The 23,790-nt window shown below is 40.3% G+C and overlaps 1 protein-coding gene across 4 annotated transcripts in view; it reads right to left on the bottom strand.

Moving 5' to 3' along the window:
- Positions 1-23,790, bottom strand: part of DGKI (diacylglycerol kinase iota) — a 221,469-nt gene that overhangs the window by 29,495 nt on the left and 168,184 nt on the right. For all 4 annotated transcript variants that reach the window (XM_065038789.1, XM_065038782.1, XM_065038799.1 and 1 more), the window contains 5 exons: positions 22,604-22,673; positions 20,981-21,021; positions 19,301-19,428; positions 18,598-18,723; positions 605-630 (listed from right to left, as the gene is read on the bottom strand). In XM_065038789.1, the coding sequence (XP_064894861.1) occupies positions 605-630; positions 18,598-18,723; positions 19,301-19,428; positions 20,981-21,021; positions 22,604-22,673 (391 nt within the window). The remainder of the gene's footprint in view (positions 1-604; positions 631-18,597; positions 18,724-19,300; positions 19,429-20,980; positions 21,022-22,603; positions 22,674-23,790) is intronic.

Genomic DNA, 23,790 nt, shown 5'->3' with positions numbered 1-23,790 from the left:
CCTAGCACTAAGCACCTAAGTTGGCAATAGTTATTAACCAATGACTTACTGCAGACTCCCTCTTTAGTCCACAGGGAAAGATCAGACCCTTCAGTCTCCTCCAGAACCAGCATGTTACCATAACCTGCAGCTCTTGGTACTCAAGCCATGAGAAGCTCCTAGTGGCACTAAATTCCATACCATGTTACCAAACTTATTTTAGCATTGACCCAAGATAGCTTGGTTTCAAGCCTTTAAACACAATCCACTCACCTCTGCTACAAAAGTCCTAACCTATAAAAGCCATAAAAGATCAGCTCATGTTCATAAAACCCATATATCATCTTTTAAGCCCACACATAATTGTTCCTAGGTGAAACCCTAGGCAGTTGTGTGAATAAATTGGAAACACTTGCAACAGTTCAGTTTTCTTGAGCAAGATTCAGTTTACAAATAACTTAACACAGTCTTAACTTCTGCCAGCCCTAAAAGGTGAACAAGATTTGAACAACATCCAAGTTTCATTTTTATACAGTCATTTTTATCCACAACAACTGTGTTGAAACATGGCTTACAGTTAGTGTCAGTTTTAATGTGCTATTAGTATCCATAAAATGTATCTTACCTTGATCTTCTGAAGAGACTGGTGACCTGGAATAAAACAACAAAGTCCGGTCAACCTTTGGTTTGGAAAGGCCACAAATAAGGTTCAGTGTCAGTGTGGGGAACAGAGTATGAAGGAATTGGAAGGGTTTATTCTTGGGCTAACTTAGAAGGGAGGTCTGGAAGGCATCTGAAGAGAAAAGAGCAGAGAAGGACAGAGATAGAGAGGAGGTTCTGCAGACCAGAGTGGCCACATGTTGTCATGTCCATAAGGCAGCTGACAACAGCACTGTTGAGCACACACGCCAAGAGTTTCTGTGGGTACTTGGCAAAGAACTTATCTACTACTGTTCCTGCTGGAAATAGCTGACATTACTGTTCAGAAAGTCCTGATTCTTCACAGATTCTTCACAGATTATTGAAGGGACAATAATTAAGTGTGGGCCAGGAGGAAACCTCACAGTTAGGGGTGGCTGAGGAAATTATAGTTCAGAGGAACTTGCAGTCATTAAGGTGGCCATTTTTCACAAGTCAATGTGGTAGAGAGCATAAAACACTAGTCATAATTAATACCAGTTCATGCCATCTTCATAAAAGCAACATAAACAGAAAAGACAAACAAAAAAATAGTCTGGACAGATGTAAGTACAGCAAAAAACAACATAACAACAGCAACTCAAGAGGTACAAGATACTCTGACTGGTGGCTCTGACAATGCTCCAAGAGAATGAAGGGTTATAAAATGTAAGGGATTTCTCAGTGCCCCTGTTGATGAACAGAAGGGCCTCACTGAATTCCAGAGATTTGTGTCACAGCTCCCATCACTCAGGATCACACTCCTCACAATTTTGGTCGGCACCCACAACAAAGGAAAATAAAGAGGTTTGAAGTATTTGCCCTCCATTTTCCCCTTTGCTGCAGTAACTTCGCTTCACAAAACCGGAGCTACCTATACAGCCCAACCTGGGATGTTCCTCGGTTATTTAGACCAGATTAACAACAGAGAGTGGATTGGACCATTGTCTCAACACTTCCAAAACAAATATTTTCAATCACATGTATAGCCTTCCCAGACAGGCAACAATGAGTTTGTTCCTGCAGTGAATGGGACAACTCATGCTTCCTTTCCAAGATATATTTAAACTTTTCACCAAGGTACAAAAAAAAAAAAAATTACAAAAGTTTTAAAAATGTTATTGTTGCCAGAAAACATGTCAGAGCTGACATAACTGAAGCACCCACAGAGGAACGAAGGCAAAAGAAGGAACAAAGAAGAAAAGAGCACATGTATATTTAACTGAGTCAGCAGGGGATGGGGGTTGAAGAAGGGTTAAAAACTCTGGATTTGGAGGCATAAAGGAACTGAGGATGGTGTCATGATCTCATTCCTTAACAGGTGTCTGAAAATGAAGGTTGAAGGATTATAGGAAATCAGAAGCAGATATGCAAATATATAGGTGCAAATAGGAAAGATGGAAAGAAGAGAAAGGAAGGAAACTTTCCTAATGTATGCAAAGTTTTATTTTTAAAAAAGAGAGAGATTTGCAAAGAAGAAGAGGAAAGAGTTACAGCACAGCTGGAGCAATGGTCACTGTGAAAGGAAAAAATGTGATTGCCTAATTAAGATTCTGACTGTGCAAGAAGCCAATGTATCTGTATGCATGAGAATTAATTAATCTGCTACTCCCATTAAATCCTCTGATTACTGCTGAACATCCTAGGCATGTATCTTGCTATGCTGCCAACCAGGCCAGCTCTGCCCTTGCACTTTAGCCATGTCTGTGGAAATACAGTAGGAACGCAGGTAGCCGGAGGATTAGCAGGCATCATTAGGACTCTGTCCAACTGCTTTGACCAGTTAGTTACAGCCCTTCCTCCACAACCCCTGGTAGAAGCCCTTCCAAAGGTCAAACCTCAACACACTATGTTTCCTGCAAGGCTAAACAGTGCAGAATGGGCCATATCAAGAGGTGCAAACTTTTAGGTACTTTAAAATATTTTTATGTGCAGGAGTCATGCCAGGTTCCTTAGTTTACATATCCTGGCTCTCCATTCATTGTTAATGCAGTATCCCACAGCACCAACAGAATTTACTCCTTTGTTTTGTTTCTTAATTGCACAGTTTCATCACCTTTCAGATCTTTATTTGAAACAATAAAATAAACACTACAGATTATCCTATAATTTGACTCTTCTTTATGCCTGGTAAAACAGATGTAATTAGTGCCTTAAAGCATCAACAACAGGAGAGACACTATCAGAATACCACAACCTTCTCAATTGAAACACTGAAGGGAGGAATGAAAAATATGTTTATTCATATTTATTGTGCTCAAAATTAGTATGTATTTTTCAAAACACTACTGCCATGTACCTTTGCTGCATGCCTTGAACACAGTGGTGGAACAGTAAGAAGTCTAACAGGTACTACTGTTGCAATTAGCAGTAAACTAGGCTTCTTTTGTTCCATTACTGACATGAAGTGTTTTGGCAAAGAGTGGAGAGGACTTTCAACATTCTCCTACAATTTCAGGCCATATGTTTTAGTAGGGGGGTGTTTTTCCAAGCCATTCAAGTACTGGCCTCACTACTCCAAGGGGAATCTTGCTTGTAACTATGACATAAGGAAGTAAGGCTTCTGAAAAGTCCACGCTAATAGCGTTGGGCATTTTATGCACTGTCTGGTCTAGCCCACGCTTATGACAGGCTCTAAGGGAGAAGAGAAAGGAAGTCTAATGACCTGCTCTAAACCAAATACACTCACCGCACAGCCACGGGGGACTTTTCTTGACAGCAAAAAAAGTCACACATTTTTCTCACAGGTCTGTAAGAAGCGTGAGGGATACACTGTGGCAGCACTGGTCACCAGACAGGTGTCTTGAGAATGGAGGATTCTGAGCTACTAACGTCCACGCAGTAACCATCTATCTAGCACCTGGCAGCTGCCCTCTGAGTGTGATTTTAGCTCTGTGTTCGACTGTCAGAAAGAAGCAAGTCATCATTCTCACAAGCTGCATGCCTTAAAAAAAAAGTAGACACAAGTCAGAGATATATCAGAAGAACTAATAGGCTGTTAACATCTGTGGTCCCACCTGAGTCAAAACACTTTGCCAAATTAAATCTTGAAGATATTTTAATTTGGTTAAACAAAATTAATCTAAGCCTGAAGGTGTTGAGAAAAGGGTTCAGGCACTGCAATATCCTGTTCTTGGCCATTTCAGAGTGGAACAACTTATTTTTTATATCAACTGTTACTTTTTTCCTGGTTTTTATCTTGGTGTAAAATCAACTTGTAGAAAGAAAGGCTCATCACTCCCCCACCTCCCTGAGAGAGTAAAGACAGGCCAGATTGTCTGTGACTGGCTACATTTCCAGAATCTCGAGATTAAATTAGTTCTACCACCAACAATGCCCTTTTCCCATGCATAAATGCTAAAGAAAACACCAATTTCAAATATTTTTCACCAAAGGCATTAATCTGACTTTTCTCCTGCCCTGGCTTGACAGATGCTTTATGAAGACCTATTGCTGTAGTGACTATTTAAGGGGAAGACAAATATTACTATGACAATAGGAAAGGGGATCAGAAGGGAGGAGAAGTATGTTATCACTTCCATTTTCTTTCCATGCTGTTTGTACTCTTCCTTTCACTATAGGTCCCGCCGTACTGTTTTCCTCCTGTTGCAGAGTGGCAACCTCTACTCAGAAGACATAACAACACTTGCAAGCCTCAGTCTGCAAGGGGAAGCTGCACATTGCCTGTTCCAACGCTCCCTGAGCAAGCAAAGTACTAACTTTTGTGCTTAACAGAAAAAGCAGAAGGATCTCCCGAGAAATTAGTTACAAATATTTAGAAATGCATTAAAAAGCATGAATAATAATGTAAAAAGCCCCTCCTAATACATTCACTAGATGCTGCCAGCAAATTAGAAGACTTAAGAAACTGAAGACATGAGACGTACCCACCTGAAACAGCACTGTGCCTTGGAATTACTGGTCTGATCCAAAGCTCACTGGAATTTTTCCACTCACTCTTACAGGCTTCGGCCCAATTGCTGGCAAATATCTAATCACCAGTATAGCCAAAACAGCCTTCAGTTTCATGTAAGCCTTCCCCAAAGAACCAAACACTCACAGCTGTTCCCAAGTGTATTCTTCAATTTGCAAGCACTAGATTTATTCAGCACTGGAAGGGTGGAAGAGGGAATATTCATTTCTGAGGAGACAAGGGCAGGGACTATCACAATTTTGAGCTTAGTCAACCTGAGGCTTAGGAACTTAGAGAAAAACAACCAGCCTCCAGCAGATGAATTCTAACAAAATTTCAGCAAATGGGTACATTATTCATGAAGACAAAAGCCTCTGGAGAAACAAACCTGGAGCTGATGTAAAAAGCAGCAATTTTAATCAATAAACCTGTAGCAGAAACCATCTGCACTAGGCCTATTTTAAACCAGCCATTTACAATTTAAAGGCCAAATAACAATCTGTGTGCAGCAATTCCACTGGTTTTTATGACCGTTCCCCATTTTCCCTGCTTAAGCAAGGTATTTTTGCAAACTTTCTAATTCAGTCTGACGACAGCTGCCTGTGATTAGGGAAGGGAAAGTGCTTTCAGATTAAACCCCTTCCTTCTCGTTTTGAGTGTGTACTTCTTCAGAACCAAAAGTGGCACCCCTAATGGGATTTATTCATAGATTGTCTGATTGTAATCAAAGGAATTTTCTAGCACATGAAGTATTTTTAAAATATATGTGAGGAAACCCCCTCATTCAGCAATCTGCATCAACACCTCTGAGACTGGTGAGTTCTCTGCAGCCCCAGCTGCACACTAGCAGAAAGGTGAAACTGCTTGCTTATCGCTTAACATCTCCTACTTGGAGGAAACCAATAAGAGTTAAAGATAATGCTCAGCCTGGGAATCACCCTTTTCTGCCATAGCACTTGACAAAAAATAAAAGCCTAAGAATTACACTTCTGCTTTGACCCTCTACATGCCCAATTCGGAGTGACCTTGGCAGGCTGGAGAAGTGGGTTAGCAGCAACCTAGCAAGTTCAACAAAGGCAAATGCATAGTTCTGCACTTTGGGAGGATTAAAGCCATGCAACAAGACAGGCTAAGGGCCCTAACAGCTGAAAAACAGCTTTGAAGAAAAGGATGCAGGGTGTTAGCAGAGTACAAGTTGACCACCAGTCAGCAGAATTCCCTGGGACAGCAAATTCCAATGACATACTGGGCTGTATTTGCAAGAGCACAACCATAAGCTAGATGGAAGTTATTTTTACCATATTCTCCACTCTCATGAGACTTGAAAACAGGACAGACATCAACAAACTGGACTGAGTTCTGCAAAGGGCTGCAGAGATGATGAAGGCATCTAAGGAGAGACCTATAAGAGAGGCTGAGGGAGCTGGGTTCATGCAGAAAGAAGAGAAGGCTCAGGGAAAATCTTATTCCTGCCTTCAGCTACCTAATGGGAAGGTATAAATAAGACAGACAGAGTCTGCTTGAAGAAGGAAGAGGAGAAAGAACAGTCACAAGATGGGATACAGCTTGGGTATTAGGAAAATGTTTTTCACCATGTAGGTGATCGAACAGAGGAACAGGTTGTGCAGAGGGACTGCTGAATCTCCATCTTTGTAGATATTCAAAGTTCATCTGGACAAGGCTCTGAACAAGTTCATCTAACTGGACCTGTTTTGAGCAGGGGTTTGGATTAGATGACATTCAGAGGTCTTTCCCAAGCTAAATTTTTCTGCAGTTCTACAAGTCTACAAAGCTTCCTGCTTCTACTATCCCAGTTTTCCTCTCATTCTTTCCTCCCAAATATTTCTCATAGACAATGACCGTACTCTCTCACACATGTGGGACAACACTGACCACCAATGCTGCCTGAATCTAAAACATTCCATGCAAGGTATTTATTATTTTGCAGAAATCCATTCAGACATGTCCTGTTAATCTGTATTGGCAGTCTGGAGATCCTATTTTTTTTTTTTTTAATTCTACCAAAGGGAAAGTTCAGTACTTTTTCTGGCACTTTTTTTGCCTGCCTTCTGTAGCCTCAGTCTCTACCTGCAAATGAAACATTCCTTCAGGCTGTTCACAAGCACTCCAACATACAGGAATGTGGTTTGGGGTTTCTTAGGAAAACAAGGGCAGCTCAGATGTATTCCTTCCTGTGTCTTAGGCATGTCTGTGTCCCTTATATTGTTCTATATTTTTTCTCATTACAGTTCAACTTTTTATTTGCTGCATTTCTCTGTCCATTGTCAAATGCTTTGAATGAAGGCTTGGAACACCACAATGCAGCTATACCTGAAGTTGTACTGACACCCAGAGGAGTTGCCTGGGAATTGCTATTAAACAAGAGAATAAAAGATTTTCTTGCAAAATAAGATGCAAACCCAATATGCTTAACCTTGTTGTTTTTTGTTTTTTGGTTTTTTTTCTTTTTAGTATTAAAAGAAAAAGAGAGAGAAATGTTCTAAGACGTTCATCATGCAAAAGATAGTTCAACCTTGGAATCAAGCTCAAAATATGGCCTAAGAAAGGCTGCTCATTATTTCCTTGAAAAAAGAAGGTATTTTCAGATGATCAGCAGGATGACTGTTGGGTGATCACGGGTTGTTTGTTTTGTTTTGTTTTAAATACTTGGCCTCTCTTTCTCTTATCATCACATGACACCAAATTATAAGAAATTCATTTTGAAGAGGGCCTGACCCAAGCCTCTTTGAAACACTATTCTTTGATTTCGAGATCTGAACTAAGTTTTAAATATTCTCACTGACCTACCTGTTAATTGCTTGACAAATTTCAGGGGAGAAAGGCAGTAGCTATTGTGGTTCTAACCCTAAAAATATAAAGCAAGACCCAGCCACAGCATGTAACATCTAGGTGAAAAAAAAGACTGTCAAGGGACTGGATGCTGTTTGAAAAAGCTCTTTAATAAAAGCTGCAGAAAAAGACCTTGGACAGGCACCAAAGGAACTAGGTAGATGCACTGCCTTAACTTCCTACACGAAAAGCAAAACCAGATTTTAGGTGCAATTAGGTAACAAAGCATCTGACCTGTGGATGAACCTGTGTACTTTTACTTTTTCCAGAAAAGCATTAACCCAGATGTCATTTTGCTGTGACTTTAACTTTTTAGTTAACCCAAAGAAAGGGTTGAATGGAGATGAAATACATCAGTTGCTTGGGATCTCAAGACACCACCCAAATAATCTTAGGCTAGTCTGGGTTTCTAAACAATCTAGAAGCCACCTTAAGTAGTGTGTTTGTTACCACAAAGTAAACCAGTGACTCCTGGTAATAGCCTTTAGGGGTTCTGGGAGAAGAGAGACAAACACAGGAATTCCTTTAGAAACACATTCTTACAATTATATTCATAAATAAATTGACTGATTTTCACAAGTGCTAAACACTAAGCAATCCTTGCTTGCTTGCCATCTTTAAGAAAAACCTCAGTGAATGTGCATAACACACAACTCCTTCTATAATCCTAGGCAGAGTAGAATTGCTGAGTCCTTTACATCCCTGTTATAGAGTAATTAAAGAGAACAAAGCTTGTAATGGGAGTTTTGGATATGGTTTTGTGCTGCACTTTTAGACGCCTGGCACAGAAACAAGAAGCTAGGAGTCAGGGTTACACGGGCTCCAAGCCAGTTCTGGCTCTCCCATTTCAGCTCCTGGCATAATTTAGCCAGGTCCATCTGTCCCTGCTTGCCCCTGGGCACCAACACTGCCAGAAACCCCAGCATGGCTCTGTGTTACAGCCCCATTCCTCATGTATTTCCCTCCCATGCACACACCTCTGTGCCAGAACTGCTAAGTGCTCGCTCAGTCTTAGATATGAAGGCAAAGCTGTGGGTCTGAGTGCTCCTTTCCCAGCGCAGAAGAGCAGCAAGCAAGCAGGGACAACTTTTTTCCCCTCCCCATTTCAATGCTTTTAAGCTTTCAAAAGCTTCTCCTCTCAACTGAGAAATCGTTTGACAGGTATTTTAAGAAGAGACAGCATCTTCTACACCCTGGCATATAAGTCTGCAAGCCAGGGCACTAGGACAGGCACCCCAAGAAATGGAAAGACAAGGGCAGCTCCCTGCAGAGCTGCCATTCCGGGACACTCAGCCTGGTGAATGTGCTCCCTGTCCCTCAGCAGTTTCCAAGTGAACCAGAGGATCTCTCCCCAAGCATACTAAACCCAGCCCATGTTCACAAGTACATTCTGTTTCAAGCAACATTTTCCAGAAGAAGTAAACCTCTTTCATGCACACCTCCACCAAGTAAAAACAGCTCACCAATATATTTTTCAAGAAGCCCTAGTGAAAAACCTCACTTTTTGTTCAAGAGCCAAGTGAAGCTTCGTGTGAAAATATTGCTCATAGCCTCATCCAAACACTCTGAACTTTTTGTGTCTAAAATACTAAATTGCAAACCCCCAAAGATGAACTACTGTAACATGACTATACCTTGTCTCTAGCTTTTTGTTGCATTGTATTTTGGCACTTTCCATTTTCCAGCCACAGCTGAAACCCAAACACACAGATATCTGAAGAATTAGAGAAAGTCAGCAAAGGTTTGACTTTTTGGAGTTAAACACTGTCAACTCAGGAAAAGTCATACTTTTGTGTGATACTGTAGAGCAGTTATTTTACCAAACTACATTTCTGTTCACTTTGCAAGCCTGTTAAACCAGAATGTAGGAATGTGAACCGGGGTATCAACAAATACAGTCTGAATGCATATTATGAGATGTCTTAGTGTGAAAGCTCGGACATGCTATGTATTCCAATGTGTGTGTTACATATGTACAGGACTGTGTTTCTTAGCCATGCCCTGAAGCTTAGTAGTTTTGGTTTTGATAGGACAGCTTGGTACTGACTGAGAGCACATTAAGAACCAGTTTCTTCTCCAAGCAGATGGCAGCTCCTTATGGCAGGGATAGAGCACATGGACACAGTCTTGTTATTCCTGCTCAGAAAACTAGGACCAAGACGTTTTGGGATATTTTTTGGCTTACTTCAACTCTTATAAATAAGTAACAAGTACACACAAACACAGACATACATACTACCTAAAACTACAAGCTTCACTTATTTTCCAACTTTTATTGGACTAGAAGCCTGCCATGCTGAAAGGAATGTTCACCCTGTATTTACAACGGTGCTTAAAGCAAGCACAGAAGAATACAGTCTGTAAATCATTCTATATCATACTAATTAACCCAGTCAGCCCTTTCTCCAGTGCCCTTAATGTCACTCGGAGCCATGGGTCTGCTATTTCCACTCCATAGAGCTGGAGAGAGGAATATTCACATTCTACAGTGGCATCGTCAGCTCCACTCTCTCCTCTGCCCTTCTCTTGCCAGATGCAGTTATCGCATGCCTGATGCTTGCAGGAAAGCAGCAGGCCCTAAAGATCAAATTATCAAATGTCATTTTCTTTTACCCAGCCAAACAGAAAAGAAGGGTACAAGAAGTGACTGTCTTGATACATTCACCTGCCTTCTTTGCTGCAGAACTGCTTTACTTCTCAGTGCAGATTCTGCTTCTCAGTCCAAGGGCTAAAGTAAGCTAGCAAGGATGGAAGCAAAGCCCAGGGGGAAAAAAAGTGTAGTAATAAGAAAAGAGAAAAAAGAACATACTCTATTATTTCTGCCTTGGCTGTCAGCCATAGAGTGGAAAGCAGATTTATAGCTGTTATGGTAAACAATTTAAAGAACACCAAGGCAAGCAGCTATCTGTACTCTGTCAACATAAATTTCGTCCTTTAAACACACTCCAACAAAATCATACATTCCACTTGGAAAACTCTTTTTCATTCCCTTATCTACTGGAACTATTCAGAAAACATTTTCAAGCTAGTAGGTAGTTTTAATTTTTCAACATCTGGGTAGGTCAGTCCCTTTGTCAAGCATGTGTTTATTCTTTTGCTTGAAATACCCTCCCCCAGCCCCCCTAGAAGAAAGGGAGGGTTGGACTGCTCATATTTCCCTTTTAGAAAGCTGGATACCAGTTAAGAAGTCTCTCGAAAGAAACCTGGGAATGTTTTGCATGTCACAGTCTGCCAAAATAATTTGTCAGTTGTGCATCAGGTATTGAGATGCTACAAAAAACATCAAGAGGCCTCATTCTGAGGGCAGGTGGGTGGGAAAAGAGGAAGCTGAAATCCCACCCAGTCCACTCTGGGGAGATACATTCTGAATAATAAAACTATTTTGTAATAAGTACTGATGAGAAAAACAAAACCACCAAAAACCACAACACAATATTCTACAGGATACGGTACAGGATGTACTCTATTTCCACCACATATTGAAGGGGCAGAAACATAAACCCACCTCATCACATGTGCCTGCTGTTTTTAAACATCTCAACAACAAAGGCTGGACACTTAATTCTATAAGAAAACAAACATAATTTGCATTGCCCTCACATAAACAACTTAGGCCATACACGTGCAATTCTAAAACAAATTCTAATTTCTTCCTTTCCCAATTACAGTTAACAAGAGCAGAAGCAAAAGATGGTGTCTTAAAGCTTAGTATTACTGGAAAAGGGCTTGCAAGAATGATGTGTAAGTAACAAATACTAATGAGTACTGCAGAAATTGTAATAAGTAAAAAACATGATTTTTCTACACCTGTTCTCTGTAGATAAGGCCAGCCTTTGGCAGCAGTGACATAAAAGTCCTACTAATTAACAGGGAAGAGGTGATTAAAGAAGGTTTTGCATTAATTCAGTCACTTAAAGATGATACAAGAAGGTGCTGAAAGTTCATGTTAAACAGTTTCCAGAACCATCTGATTCTCACTGTTTGAAAAGTTTCCTCAAGTTTGGTGAGCCATGGTTCATCCCCTGTCATGGCAGGGACTGTAAGCGGTAACACTTTCCCTAGTTCTGTTTCCACATTTTCAGACATCAGAGCAAAATGCCAAGATCTTCCCATGTTCAGAACTGTCCCCAAGATGGTACCAACATGACTGAGGTAATGCAAAGCCTCTGACTCCTGAGTTGAGAATAGCTGTTCTCATGTTTATCCCACATATACAGTCTGTACATCATACGCCTCAGGTTATATCAAAAATATAGCTCATGCAGGCCAGTCTTTGAAAAAGTCTTTTGGTGTCAACATTCCTCTCCATCTTTTGTGATTTTAGCATTGTTTTCCATTCTAAACTATGTTCCTTTTTTTCTGCAGTTGAGTCAAGGTGTGTCTGCTCATCAGACATGTCCAGGAGTCCCTTCTCTTGTCTATGAGAGGGATGAACATCACTAGAGCTAGAAACATTGCTTGGGGAAAGTGGACGTAGATTGAGTGATGATGTGGGAGATGCTCAAAACCAAATTGTGAATTAATATTTGTCCAGGTAGAAATCTTATTTCCACTTTCATGACAAAACACTTAACAAATTCATATATATCCTGTACTTAAAACTGGACTTGAGGTTGCTGTATAAAGAGCTCCGGAAGGAAAAGAAAACTTCTAGAAGAATTGTAAGAGCTGGACACTTTCATTAGCTTCCAGATAGTAACAGCTGGTATTTGCAATACCTATCTTTGAAGAAATTTTTGAAATCCCACAGGCAGCACAGATTTGTTTTTTCTTTGCTGTCAATCTGGAAAGAGTATGAATTTCACTGGGAAATACTTCTGTCTGCAATGCTAGAGTCTCCAAATTGTTCTTATATTCAGTGATTGTATCACAAAATAAAGATAACTATCCTGTTTTTGAGTATCTCTGTACTGAACTGACTAGACAGAGAAAATAAGAGATTCAAACTATTTCTGGAAGGGTTTGATTTTAAAAACATATAAGGATCTCACAGGGAAAACACACTTTTTTTTTTGTCAGCCAAATTCCATCATTTTTAAGAGCCTTGCTATTGTTTGTCAGGCTGATTTTTTTTTTCTGTATGGCAAGAAATGAAGCTTTAAGACAAATTATTTAAGCAATGCCAAAATTATGCTAGATTTTCATTGCTACATTGTAAGTTTTTAAGGGAATGAGAAAGGGCAGAAATATATATTTTCAGAACTACAAGCACCTATCTTAAAGGGAGAATTCCAAAGGAAACCAATAATTATTCCTTTTTCCCCCTGAAAATCTCAAAAAGCAATGAAAGCAGTTAAAACCTTGAAGTATATGGAGAGAATTAATATTCATAACAGGAGCATAAAGTACATGAAATTCATTATGCACCACATCTGGGCGCTAGAGTATGAAATAATCAACAGGTGCATTCTCTGTCAAGAAAGTCTCCAGAAATGGAGATCCGGGGAGGTGGTTGAGGAGAGAGATAGGAGGGGAAGATTTACAGCAGCAACTGAAGAAGAGATTTCCTAATGGTGGATAAATTGTAGCTTCCATGTAGAATGCACACAAGATTTTAAGTACTGTGACTGCATCACATTGATAATAATAAGAGCTTTCAAAATGCAGGACCCGACCCCACACTGAGATGCATCACTTTTTCCCACTCAGTGTCATTCAGGGTATTCGCTTTCCCTCTAAACAATTTCTTATCCATTTTCTGCTTTGTTTTGATTTACTGTTGTTGTCGTTTGGGGGTTGTTGTTTTGTTTTTTTTTTTCCTCCTTCAAAGTGCTTTCCCTATTTAACCCACATTTACCTTTCCCTGAACCATTTTCAGTTCTTTTTACACCACTTTTCCTCTTCTTTGAGTCCTTAGCTTTCTTTTCCCTAGTTCTCCTTCTTTTTAATTTCATTTTCTTAGCAAGAGGTGGAGAGCTGCTTTAGGCAAACCCTTCTCAAGCTCTACTTTAATAGTAAGAGTGGTGCCTTACAAGCTATTGGTTAAAGTACGGAGAAGGGGGAGAAAGAGGAGAGCGAAGACAGAAGACAGGAGAGAAGGAAGATCAATCATAAATAGACAATGAATTCTGTTGTACTCTATTTCTAAGGCCTACACAGGATTGTACAGTGAAAGTGAGATGGTGATTTATGCCTTCACTCATGATTTGTTTGAAAGCAGTCACTACTCATGGAGCCTAATCTAGGATTTTAAACAATGGAAAGTAGTTTGTACAGATGTACAAATAGCTGGTTAAAATATACACACTTCACTCTTGTGGCTTAAACTAATAAAAGCAGTTTGAACTAAATCTGAATCAGAAAACTAATTCAGATTTTTCTATCAAATCACACCAAAGCAGTTGAGTCTACCTATTTAAGAGGTGCTGCTGAGTTTTCCAATGCAGGAATTTTGGGGAAACATTTGAATTTTTCAAGCCTTCACCGACCTTTGAAATTGTAAAGGTTTGTTATTTCTAGGCACCTCCTGTCTAGCATGTTCAAATGCTAAGAGTCACCTCTTTATACTTTACTAATTTTTACTAAATGAGCATTCCTTCTCCTTTCTAGATGCAAATTTGCATCCCTGCTGCTCTTCTCACCTTTAACCATACAAAGATTTCTCTTAAAAAAAAAAAATCTATATATAAAATGAAACAAACACACACACCTTGAAACACCTTGTACACTAATTTCCTGGGCAATGATCTGATTCTTGTAGCTGAGTCAAAATACTTGGCATTCGGTCTTTTTCATCTTGCCTCTCAGGACCTAGGTTATTATTGCCTCATAAAGCAGTGTCTGGGTGGCATTACTAGCTAATTAATGTCTATTTAGTGTAAAGGGCTGCAGCTACCTTCCAGCCCCTACAGGCGTTTTTTCTTCCTGTTCCTGACAGGAACAGATGGCACTTTGGCCAACCTTCATCCACCCTTCATGAGCCACACACTCAGTTCAGAGAATGCGTCTAGCAGCTCTGGATACACATTACAATCACAGTTGGACAGATGCTAGAAGAGTGGTTGTTACTGCCCCAAACAATGGGAAAAATAAAGACTTCAATGGAAAGATGCAGATTAAAATTCCACCAAGGTATAGTCACCTTTTCATTTTTGTGTACTGTTGTTGTTTTTATTTTATTCACTTTTTCAGTTCTCATCGCGTGATAGGATGACAAACACATAACTAGGAAGAGAATTACCAATACATGGTAAATAACGTATGCTTACAGCAGGCCATGAAGTAGTGGTCATCCCCATCTCACTACACCATTTGATGACAGGATAAATCAGAATGATGAACCCACACATGTGCAAATGAAGAGTCCAATTACATGTTTCAGTGGAGTCAGCCCAGAATACTTAGTGTTTTTTTCAAGATCAAGTCCAAGTAATTTTCTTCTTCTTGTTTTTTTGTATGCACTATTCACACTGATTTGATGTTTCTATTAGGCTACAATCTGTCCCAGCTCCCTGGTACTACATTAAGATGCTGTTTCATATCCTGCCCACTCGACACATCGGTCACATAAAGAGTCATCAGAGATAGAACAAAACATGAAATACCATCAATCAAGTGTCACCTGAAAATTAACAAACGTGAAGGTCACTTAATTAAAAGCAAAAGCGTAAATAATTTTCTCTGAGAAAAACCCCTACATCAAAATCATTACATTCAAATTACTCTTTACCCCAACAGGTTATTATCAAAAGCAACACCAAACATCATAATTATTTTTAGATCACATATTCTCTTCTCTACTTTCATTGATTGAAGTAACTTAAGAGATCTCTCTATTTGCATATTTTGTCTTTTTAGCTACACGCCTCACTTCTCAGAAACAACTACTTCATCTTAATAAGGTTATTTGTATATGCATATAGTTATGTACATATAACAAAGCCAGAGACATCCTAAGCAGCTTGCAGCCATATTATGACCAGTTGTGGTCTAATCTGAGGAGAGTCACTCCCAAGCCCTGTTTGAGAGAAAAATGCCCGTGGACAAAACAGCCCCAATGGATCAACTGATGACACTTCCAATCACAGCAGGTCCCCTGTTACTTGCCCTAGTGACAGGCTATAGGATACTGCACTTGGAGCTGGAAGTGCTGCACAGTATTTCAGATTAGATGTAAAACACTCCATATATAGGAGCAACATGCTCTCCCATATTCCTTTTTTGGGGCTTTGCTAAAAATCTTTTCCATAGGTTTTATTTGAAAAATGATTTCTGAAGGGACAAGCCTCTATAAAGAACCTGTGAGATACTTCAGATGCCAAAATATAACAGTATTTTCTAAGGTTTTTTTTAAAGTGCCAGCTTAGAAAGATTTTTTAGGTTGCAAAGTCAAGAACCAGAAGCTTGGAAACACCAGACCTCATGTCATCTAAGCATGATATTCCAGCACTGTTGCACTGAAGGATTTTTAAACAACTTTAATCACATTGCCACCTGCTATGTTTTCTACTGGATTCTTGCCTCAGTGTTTAAGTAGAGAGCTGCTTGATATCCTTTTGTATTTTGTGTATGCAGTGCACAGCCTCAGGATTTTTTTATTCCACACTACCTAAATGGTGCACAGAATGTAAAATTATTTTCTCCTAAGCATCTCTGAGATAGTCTCCCCACGGTATCAAAGTTTCTTACGACCATTAAATTTACCCTCACTGTGTTCCTTAAAGGTGAGGCTGCAATATTATCTGTATTCTGCAGCTGGGAAAACGAGAGTCAGAAGGAAGGAAGGCACTAACTTTCCATTAATTTTAGTAATAAAACCTGAGGCACACAGAAAGCCTATTTCTCTGTTTCCAGCCCTTCACTCTCTTTCAAAGTCTCCTTGTAACGGCCTCTCAGAAACCCAGCCTACTTCACAGTGGACATGCACAGACTGACGAGCCCATTGTTACTGGCCATTTGTGAAAAGTTTGGTGTAAATCTGTTTCATTCAGAAATTCTCTCAGGGAGATCAAGGGGAGAAGCCAGTCCTCCAGTGCAACATTCAACTGCTCACCTTTTACCTATCTGCAGCATTCCATGTCCTCCTCCTTTTTGTTATTCCCATTCTGATTTCCCCAATGTCTGTATGTCCCCCATGCTCCTAATTGCCAGCTCCTATTCCCTAACCCTGCTCCCCAAACTCCTGCACAAGACTCCCTTTTTGCTTCTGCTCCTCTGGCTCTTGCAACTTCTTTTCCTTGCTCCTCCATACACCTTTTCCTGACCCATCTCCATTTGACCACAACTGCTGCTACCCTTTTCTACTTGTTACTGGAGACCAGTTGGTGAGCAGCACAGTCACCTTCCCTCTAGCCAGTGGGCAGACTTGCAACCGAGATTAACCACAGAGTGGCAAAACTCCTCTGTCAGCATGTGCAGACAGAAACTCCTTAACGCAATGCTGTTAAATCTAAGGTGTCTCCAAAGTGCATGAACAACCTCATCAGAAGGGCAAACTCAGTAGTATTTTTCTCAAGACAGCAAAGGGCATCCCTCTGGTATGATGGTGACACTTTATTTAATGTCAAATGTTCAAAACTTCATTCCAATGAATCTCACTACCAGCACTAAAATGTTTCAGGGAATAACTGTTGAATTTATATATTTAAAATAAGGTATTTAAAGCAATACATTTCCCACAAATCTTGTCTTTGGAAACAACTGACTCTTTTAACTATAAGAAAAAAGAATCAAAGATTGACTCTTACCGTGAAATATTTCAACCAAAACAAAGTTTAGAGAAGCTATAAGGAAAACAATTCCTTATACTAGACTAGGTACACTTCAGTCTGGGCAGCGCTACTGACTTCGCTGGTAATTAATAAATCTACCAAAAGAAGTGTTTCGGCTAAGCAAATATTTGCAGTTATGCTGGTGTAAACAAAATCTTTTCTCTTATCAATTAGAAGTTAGTCCACATGTTGTAACCATCTCTCCACGCTGCCACGATGCCTCAGCATCATTTTTCTCCCAGCTTTGCCAGCTTCAAATTTTGGGTCTGCCATTCCAGTCTGTGGAAAACTGAAACCGATTTCACCATCCTTCACACTGCAAAGAGCATAAAAACAAGAACTGATAGAGAGTCCCTCTGGTAACAGGAGAAAAACAGGATAATATCTCCTGGCAATGCTACCAAGATCACCCTCTCTTACCATGGCATCTCCTTCTCCTTTCAAGAGTTTCCAGTTTGCTGGGAAATTTCTAGTTTGTAGCCACACAGCTACGCAGCTTCCCATCCACTTTGTATCTGCCCTGGAGCAGTGCCTGGCAGGCACCTTACAGCCACCTTCCACACACATCCAAGACAAAAAGACAAACTGAAACAAGGACCACATGGTTGTTATTTCTAGTTTTTCTATACTAAGTTTCAAAATCCATCCATAAGGATCCAGATACATTAGAACCAGAAACATTAAGCAGAAGTGATGTATAAAATTATACATTATGTACTTGGGGGGAAAAACGTCCCCAAAACACTAGAATTTTTCAAAGCCAGCAACAGAGCTCAGGCAGGTGCTTCCCATCTAAACTTTGGTAGAGATTATGGTTCTACTGATGGTTTTGAAAATCTAAAGTGAAAGGATCAAAAAGCTGAGAACCACTTCTGAAATAGGCAGGAGGAAGAAGAGATGCTCTCACACATATCTGAACATGGGAAACAGGATTGCTGTGGAAATCTCTTACATGGGGGAACTATCAGTGAAAGAAACACTGTTTGGTCATACTACAGTGACAACAGTATCTCTGGCTCAAGATGATACAAAAACTATTGACTACATCTTTGAAAGTAAGCAGCAATTTTAGAGGTTTCTGCTTTGTCACATTGCATCAGAGATACCTTAAGGATGAGTCTTTTGGTCTTTCTCATAACCATTTGCCATGAAAGGTCTCTTAGCTGGAACTTCAGGCATCCAAAATAATGTATTTACTTTACTTTTGGAAATTGGATCTAAGTTTATCAAGAGTGCAGGGTGCCACAAAGGAAAAAAACAAAACAAAACCAAACCAAAACAAAACATAACATATAATAATAGAGAAAGAGGAAGAAACAGAAGGGATGAGCAAAAGAGAAGAAGGAAAAGGACTTCTGTAATTTCAGCATGTCAGAACAATTCACTAAGCTTAAAGGAGCCACTACAAGTTGTCTGTGGTGATGGTGACAGTGCATCATCAAGCAGAGAAATGCAGAGGGCTCTTACTGCAGCATGTGTGTCTGGCTGGCGTCCTTTTGTTTGTCAGGTACCTCGTAGTGTGGGGAAATCTTGCCGAGGCCACTGTCGCTCAGCATCCTCTTTCGAACCGCAGGGTTCCACCGATCTGATATTCTAGGGGAGAAAGAAGGAACAGAAAGGCATTCACCCCTCAGAAATTACGTTGCGTGCTCCATTTGAAGCTGTCTTATGCTTACTGGTTCCCGGCATTTTTCAGTCCGTAGCAAGCTAAAATAGCTCAATTCACTATGAGTACAAGACTGTTCCTGAAGATTACTAGAAGCATTCCTGGTCTGCCCATAGGATGAGAAGAAACAGAGACACTTCACCATTATTCTTAGGCACAAAGGGCTTTAGGTCTTACACAGTGGTGTCAGAGCCCTGATCAGGCAACGATAGGGTTTGTAACTCGATTGATATATATTTGTAATGGGGCCAATACAGTCAGGGGCTGTGAGGATGTTGGAAGGTGCCAAAGACCATTAGTCCTGCTACGTGCTCTAGGATTCCTAATGGAATAGATGTTATTCCACTGTCCTTGTGTCATTACCATGGCTGTATCTGATCCTGTCCCCATCTCCCCATGTAAGATCTGCTCTCCCACATCTCCCAGTCCTTCAGAAAAGGGGACCAACAAATAGACGCCCAACTCTAATATGGCTGCTGAAAGCCAGATCCCAGCACCACTTACCCAGAGGCCTGCTCCACTACCAGATCAGGCATTCCCGGTGGTGTCCCCACCTGCTGTGACATTACCAGCTCTGGGTCCAGAATAAAAATCTCGTCCTGCGAAATTTCTGTCACAAAGTGCAAATGTTCCTGTTGGAGCAATACAAGGAACAAATAATGAACCTGTAACATCACCGGTCTCTCAGAGCACCCGGCTGGCTATAGAAAAGCTGGCTGCACATCAGGGTCTCTGAAGAGCATTCCTGGGACTCTGCCTGTGTATTTAAGTGCACACACATCCACACACTAAAACAAATTCCACTGAAGCCATTGATAAATACTTCATCATTTTCAAGTAAAACAAGCTTCACACTCACAGCAACACTTAAAAGGCTGCTACTCAGTAACTCTATGTCATTCAGCTAAAAACTAAAGATCTACCCAAAATGTTGAGGTATGCATTTCAAAATGAGGACCAACACCTAAGGTCTGCCCTCTGATGATGGCTGACAGAAATTTTCATTGTTTGGGGGTACTCTCCCACACCTCCACTGCTTGTACAGTCTGATTTCATATCTCTGTTACCAAAGGTCTCTTTCTCAGTCCTTCTTTTCTGTTATTGACACTGAAGGCTCATCCTTCAAAAACCACCAAGTGTGAGTAGGCCTGTCTACACATGTAGACAGGAAAGCTTACCACCATTTGTGAGCTGGCACCATCACGCAGTGTTGACCTTTTCCCCACAAAAACACAGGGTGAATGAGTAGGAAGGAAAGATGACCATTTGTATAGAGTCAGTTATTAAAGAGATGCAGAAAAGGCCAGAGTCACATTGCCTAGTTTAACCTGCAGCAGCATCTTCTTCACCTGTGCTTTCCAAATATTGAAGGACAACTTCTTCAAATCATTTATATGACTGCTTGCAATAAAAAGTTGCATGGTGGCTACATGCAGACACTGCACCTTGGACATCTGAACTAAAGCCATATCTCCTTCTGTTTGAACTAAACCACCAGGTGCTTTTGCTGGGAAACAGTCACATGTTCAAGTGTTCAGAAACAGCCAACACAGTTCTCAGGGGGACCAGATACAAATGACCACTGTGCGAAATCAAGTTTGCACTCAATACTGAGCCACTGATTGGCCTGTTCTGGCTATAAATCGGAAACACCAAAAGCTCTCTAAAATTTTCAATGTGTGTTTTAGAAAATATATTCTGATTGTTAAATCTATACTACAGGTTTGAATCCAACAAAGCTACATGCTGGGTTAGAGTTCCTTGGGAATATTTGATACAGGTCTGTTTGTAATTCTCAACTTGTAAATCACCTTCATTTCCATAGCTATTCCATGTCACACACACACAGGATCAAGACTTCTCGTGACTAAAAGCATCACTGAAAAAATAAATACTCTGGTGCCACACAGCTGCCCTTAGTAAGACTTGATAAGGATGACAAATGTAGAAAATTCTGATCTGTACATCAGATGGGTAGTAAACAGAAGGGCAGATGGTCAGCAGATATAAAACTTCAGTGAAATGATGTGAATTACATTAACTAAAAAATGGCCCAGGATTTTTCGCTACTTTTCATTAGACATTTTAGAACACACAGGAGGAATGGCAGATAATTCATTTTAAGCTGCATTTCACAGAGCTTTAAAAAAAATCTATAGAAATGGCAACGAAATAAAGATTTACCTGAGATCTGTCAATGCGGTAAAAACGATCAGCAGAAGTTGCTGCAAGACAGAGAAACAACAGAGCTGCAGTGAAGAAAATGGTCTTGGACAGAACTGTATGGACAGGACGGGCTGAGCTAATGTCACTACCACTCCGTGTCAGTGAAGTTGCAGTGTTTTCACAAGAACATAATCTGATTCATTCATTATGTCCATATTCCTATCCTATTAAATGGTGAATTTAAAGGTGAGGCTTAATAAAACAATATTCACTGAAATTATTAACTTGAAATAAATATTTTAAAATGTATAAAATGTATTCCAGGCTTATAGAAGAATTGATCACATTAAAAGATATGACAGAAAAAGCTGCATTGTTCCAATGAGAGTATAGCAAGCATATAATGAAATTGATGGGTCTAATAGGATTAATTCAAATTTTGAATCTAAAGAACAATAACATGCTTGGGAACTCTTTGTAAATCAAATGCATGGCCACAGATATTCACCCTGAATTACCAATATGCTCAAAGAAAATTTATGCTACTCATGAAAAACACATGAAAATAGGAGAGATTCACTAAATAAAGCACCTCATGTGAATCTTGTAACTGCTAAGTAATTTATATTACTAAACCCAGAATTATTTAATCACCTATGATGTGCTCCATCAGATGCATTTTATTTTGTTTCTCCTTTGCATTTAGTTTGCCCAGTGAAATCAGATTTGTTCATTCTGGAGTTTTGACACAAGAGCAGACTGTTGTAGCACTGTAGGTTTTGCCACTGCAAGGAAATATCAAATTCCTAAAGACAAAAACTGAATGCATCTACCCACCCAGCTTTCTCCAAAAAACAAATAGATTCTCAATATGGTTTGGGGTTATTTTGTTTGGGTTTTTTGTTTGGTTGGGTTTTTTTTTTTTCTGAGTTATTTTTTTGTTTTGTTTTGGGTTTTTTTAATCAATTCTCTCAGGAGAGACAGAGAAGACTGATTAGAACTTGCCATGGAGAAATTGTTTCTGTTTAGAGCAATACAAATTTCAGTCTCCCCATGCTGAAGCTTTTGCAAAAGCAGATGCCATCCATTTTAGCTACTAATTCCAGTGCTCTGGAGCCTGATCTAAAGCCCAGATAAGGCATCTGCTTTGATAAAGTCAGGGTCAGATACAAGTACAGCTCTACAGGGTGTTACATGAAGTGCAGTCTATCAGGGAAAGGGAGGTACATTTCCATCACCCACTGTAGTGTCTAAATACTATAGTACTTAGAGAGAAGCCACAGTGAAGAACACAGCAGTACCAGCAGCAGTGCATTGCCACCACCAGCTGAGTCCAGGCACTGCCATGCAGCGAGTGCTTCTCATCACAGCAGACTCTAATAAACCAAACCTTTAAACACCCTTAGAAGAACATGTCTCCTTGGGGTGACAGAGCTAAAGCAGACATTCTGGTTGCTAGAAAAAAGGGCCTCTTCCATTTTTCAGAGGGGAAAAGGGGACACTCAGCTCCTTTATTACCTGCTCAGTGTAACAAGAAGGAATGGTTACCCCTCCCTAGTAACATTTTCAGATGCAATATCCTTCATATGCACAGCAGAAACAGGCAGCATGCTAGGCACAAGAGAAGGGAGATCCACTTACCATCTAGGAAGCACCATCTAGGAGAGAGCCTCTGAACTGAAAGTACTCTGGGGAAGGAGCTTTCCTGGTCCTGGATAGGGCAGGGAAATTACATTTAAAAAATAGCAAACTGTCTTTTTTTCTCTAAAAAGAATTATTTTCATTTTGTTCTACTGGCATTGCACAATGGGCAAAACGTACATAGCCCAAACCCACTGTATTTGCTCCTCACTGACATCAGGGTTTGACACAGAAGGGAGCAAACTGACACAGCTTCAGCCACAGCTGTCCCCTTCCCTTCAGCTGAACAGCACCAAAAAGCTTTGCATCAGAAACAGCTTTGTCAGCCTCCCTCATTTGTGGGGGCACAGGAATAGGGAGAGATGAAAGATAACAAAGATACACATCAGTATCAAACAGCAGCCATGAACTCTAATCATGAATCACAGAATGCTAGGGATTGTAAGGGACCTCAAAAGATCATCTGGTTCAATCCCCTGGTTGGAGCAGAAACACTTAGAAAAGTTTGCTTCTTGTGCACTTGTCACGTTTATTCTACCTCAGTATTTTTACACTCTTTCCCACTTGTACTGATCAGTCACTCCACGCAATTGCCTGCTTTGCCTGTCCCTGGCATGTCCCAAATGCACATCAGGATAAAAAATAAAAAATGTTATTCTCCGTACCCAGAATACAGAGAGCACAGACCTGAGGACCACTGCTGGCCAAGCAGACAGATATCCTATATCAACATCTTCCCGTTCTGGCTAAAAAGACAGTCTCTTTAGGAGCAAATGGACATTATTTCAGGAACTGAACCAAATGACCAGGGAGAAATGAAGGCCTCCTTCCTGACCTACACTCACCAAGGAGTCAAACATGCTGCCCCTTGCTTAGTCAGCTCTCACTGAGCTGGAGAGGCAAAACAGATCTCAGAAAGCAGAAGGTGATCACGGCTTTGCTCTGTGCTGCCAGTGATGGCCAGCCATCTTCCTAAAGCCACTGGGACATAACATTTAAACACAAATAGATTTGCACAGGGCAAAACACAACAATGTGTGATCTTGGGCACACACCTGGAATTTGTATAGAGCCAGGTTCTGTCCTTATTTACATCATAAGCAGTAAAATCAGCACTTCTGCAAATTATGTAAATTCAGGCACATACTGGCTTTATTCTTCCTTCAGAAAATAGGCTACAGTGATAC

This window comes from Columba livia, chromosome 1 (assembly GCF_036013475.1).
Source record: "Columba livia isolate bColLiv1 breed racing homer chromosome 1, bColLiv1.pat.W.v2, whole genome shotgun sequence".
Classification (NCBI taxonomy): Eukaryota; Metazoa; Chordata; class Aves; order Columbiformes; family Columbidae; genus Columba; species Columba livia.
The sequence above is the reverse complement of the archived record's forward strand: the minus strand, read 5'-3'. Positions and strand labels throughout refer to the sequence as shown.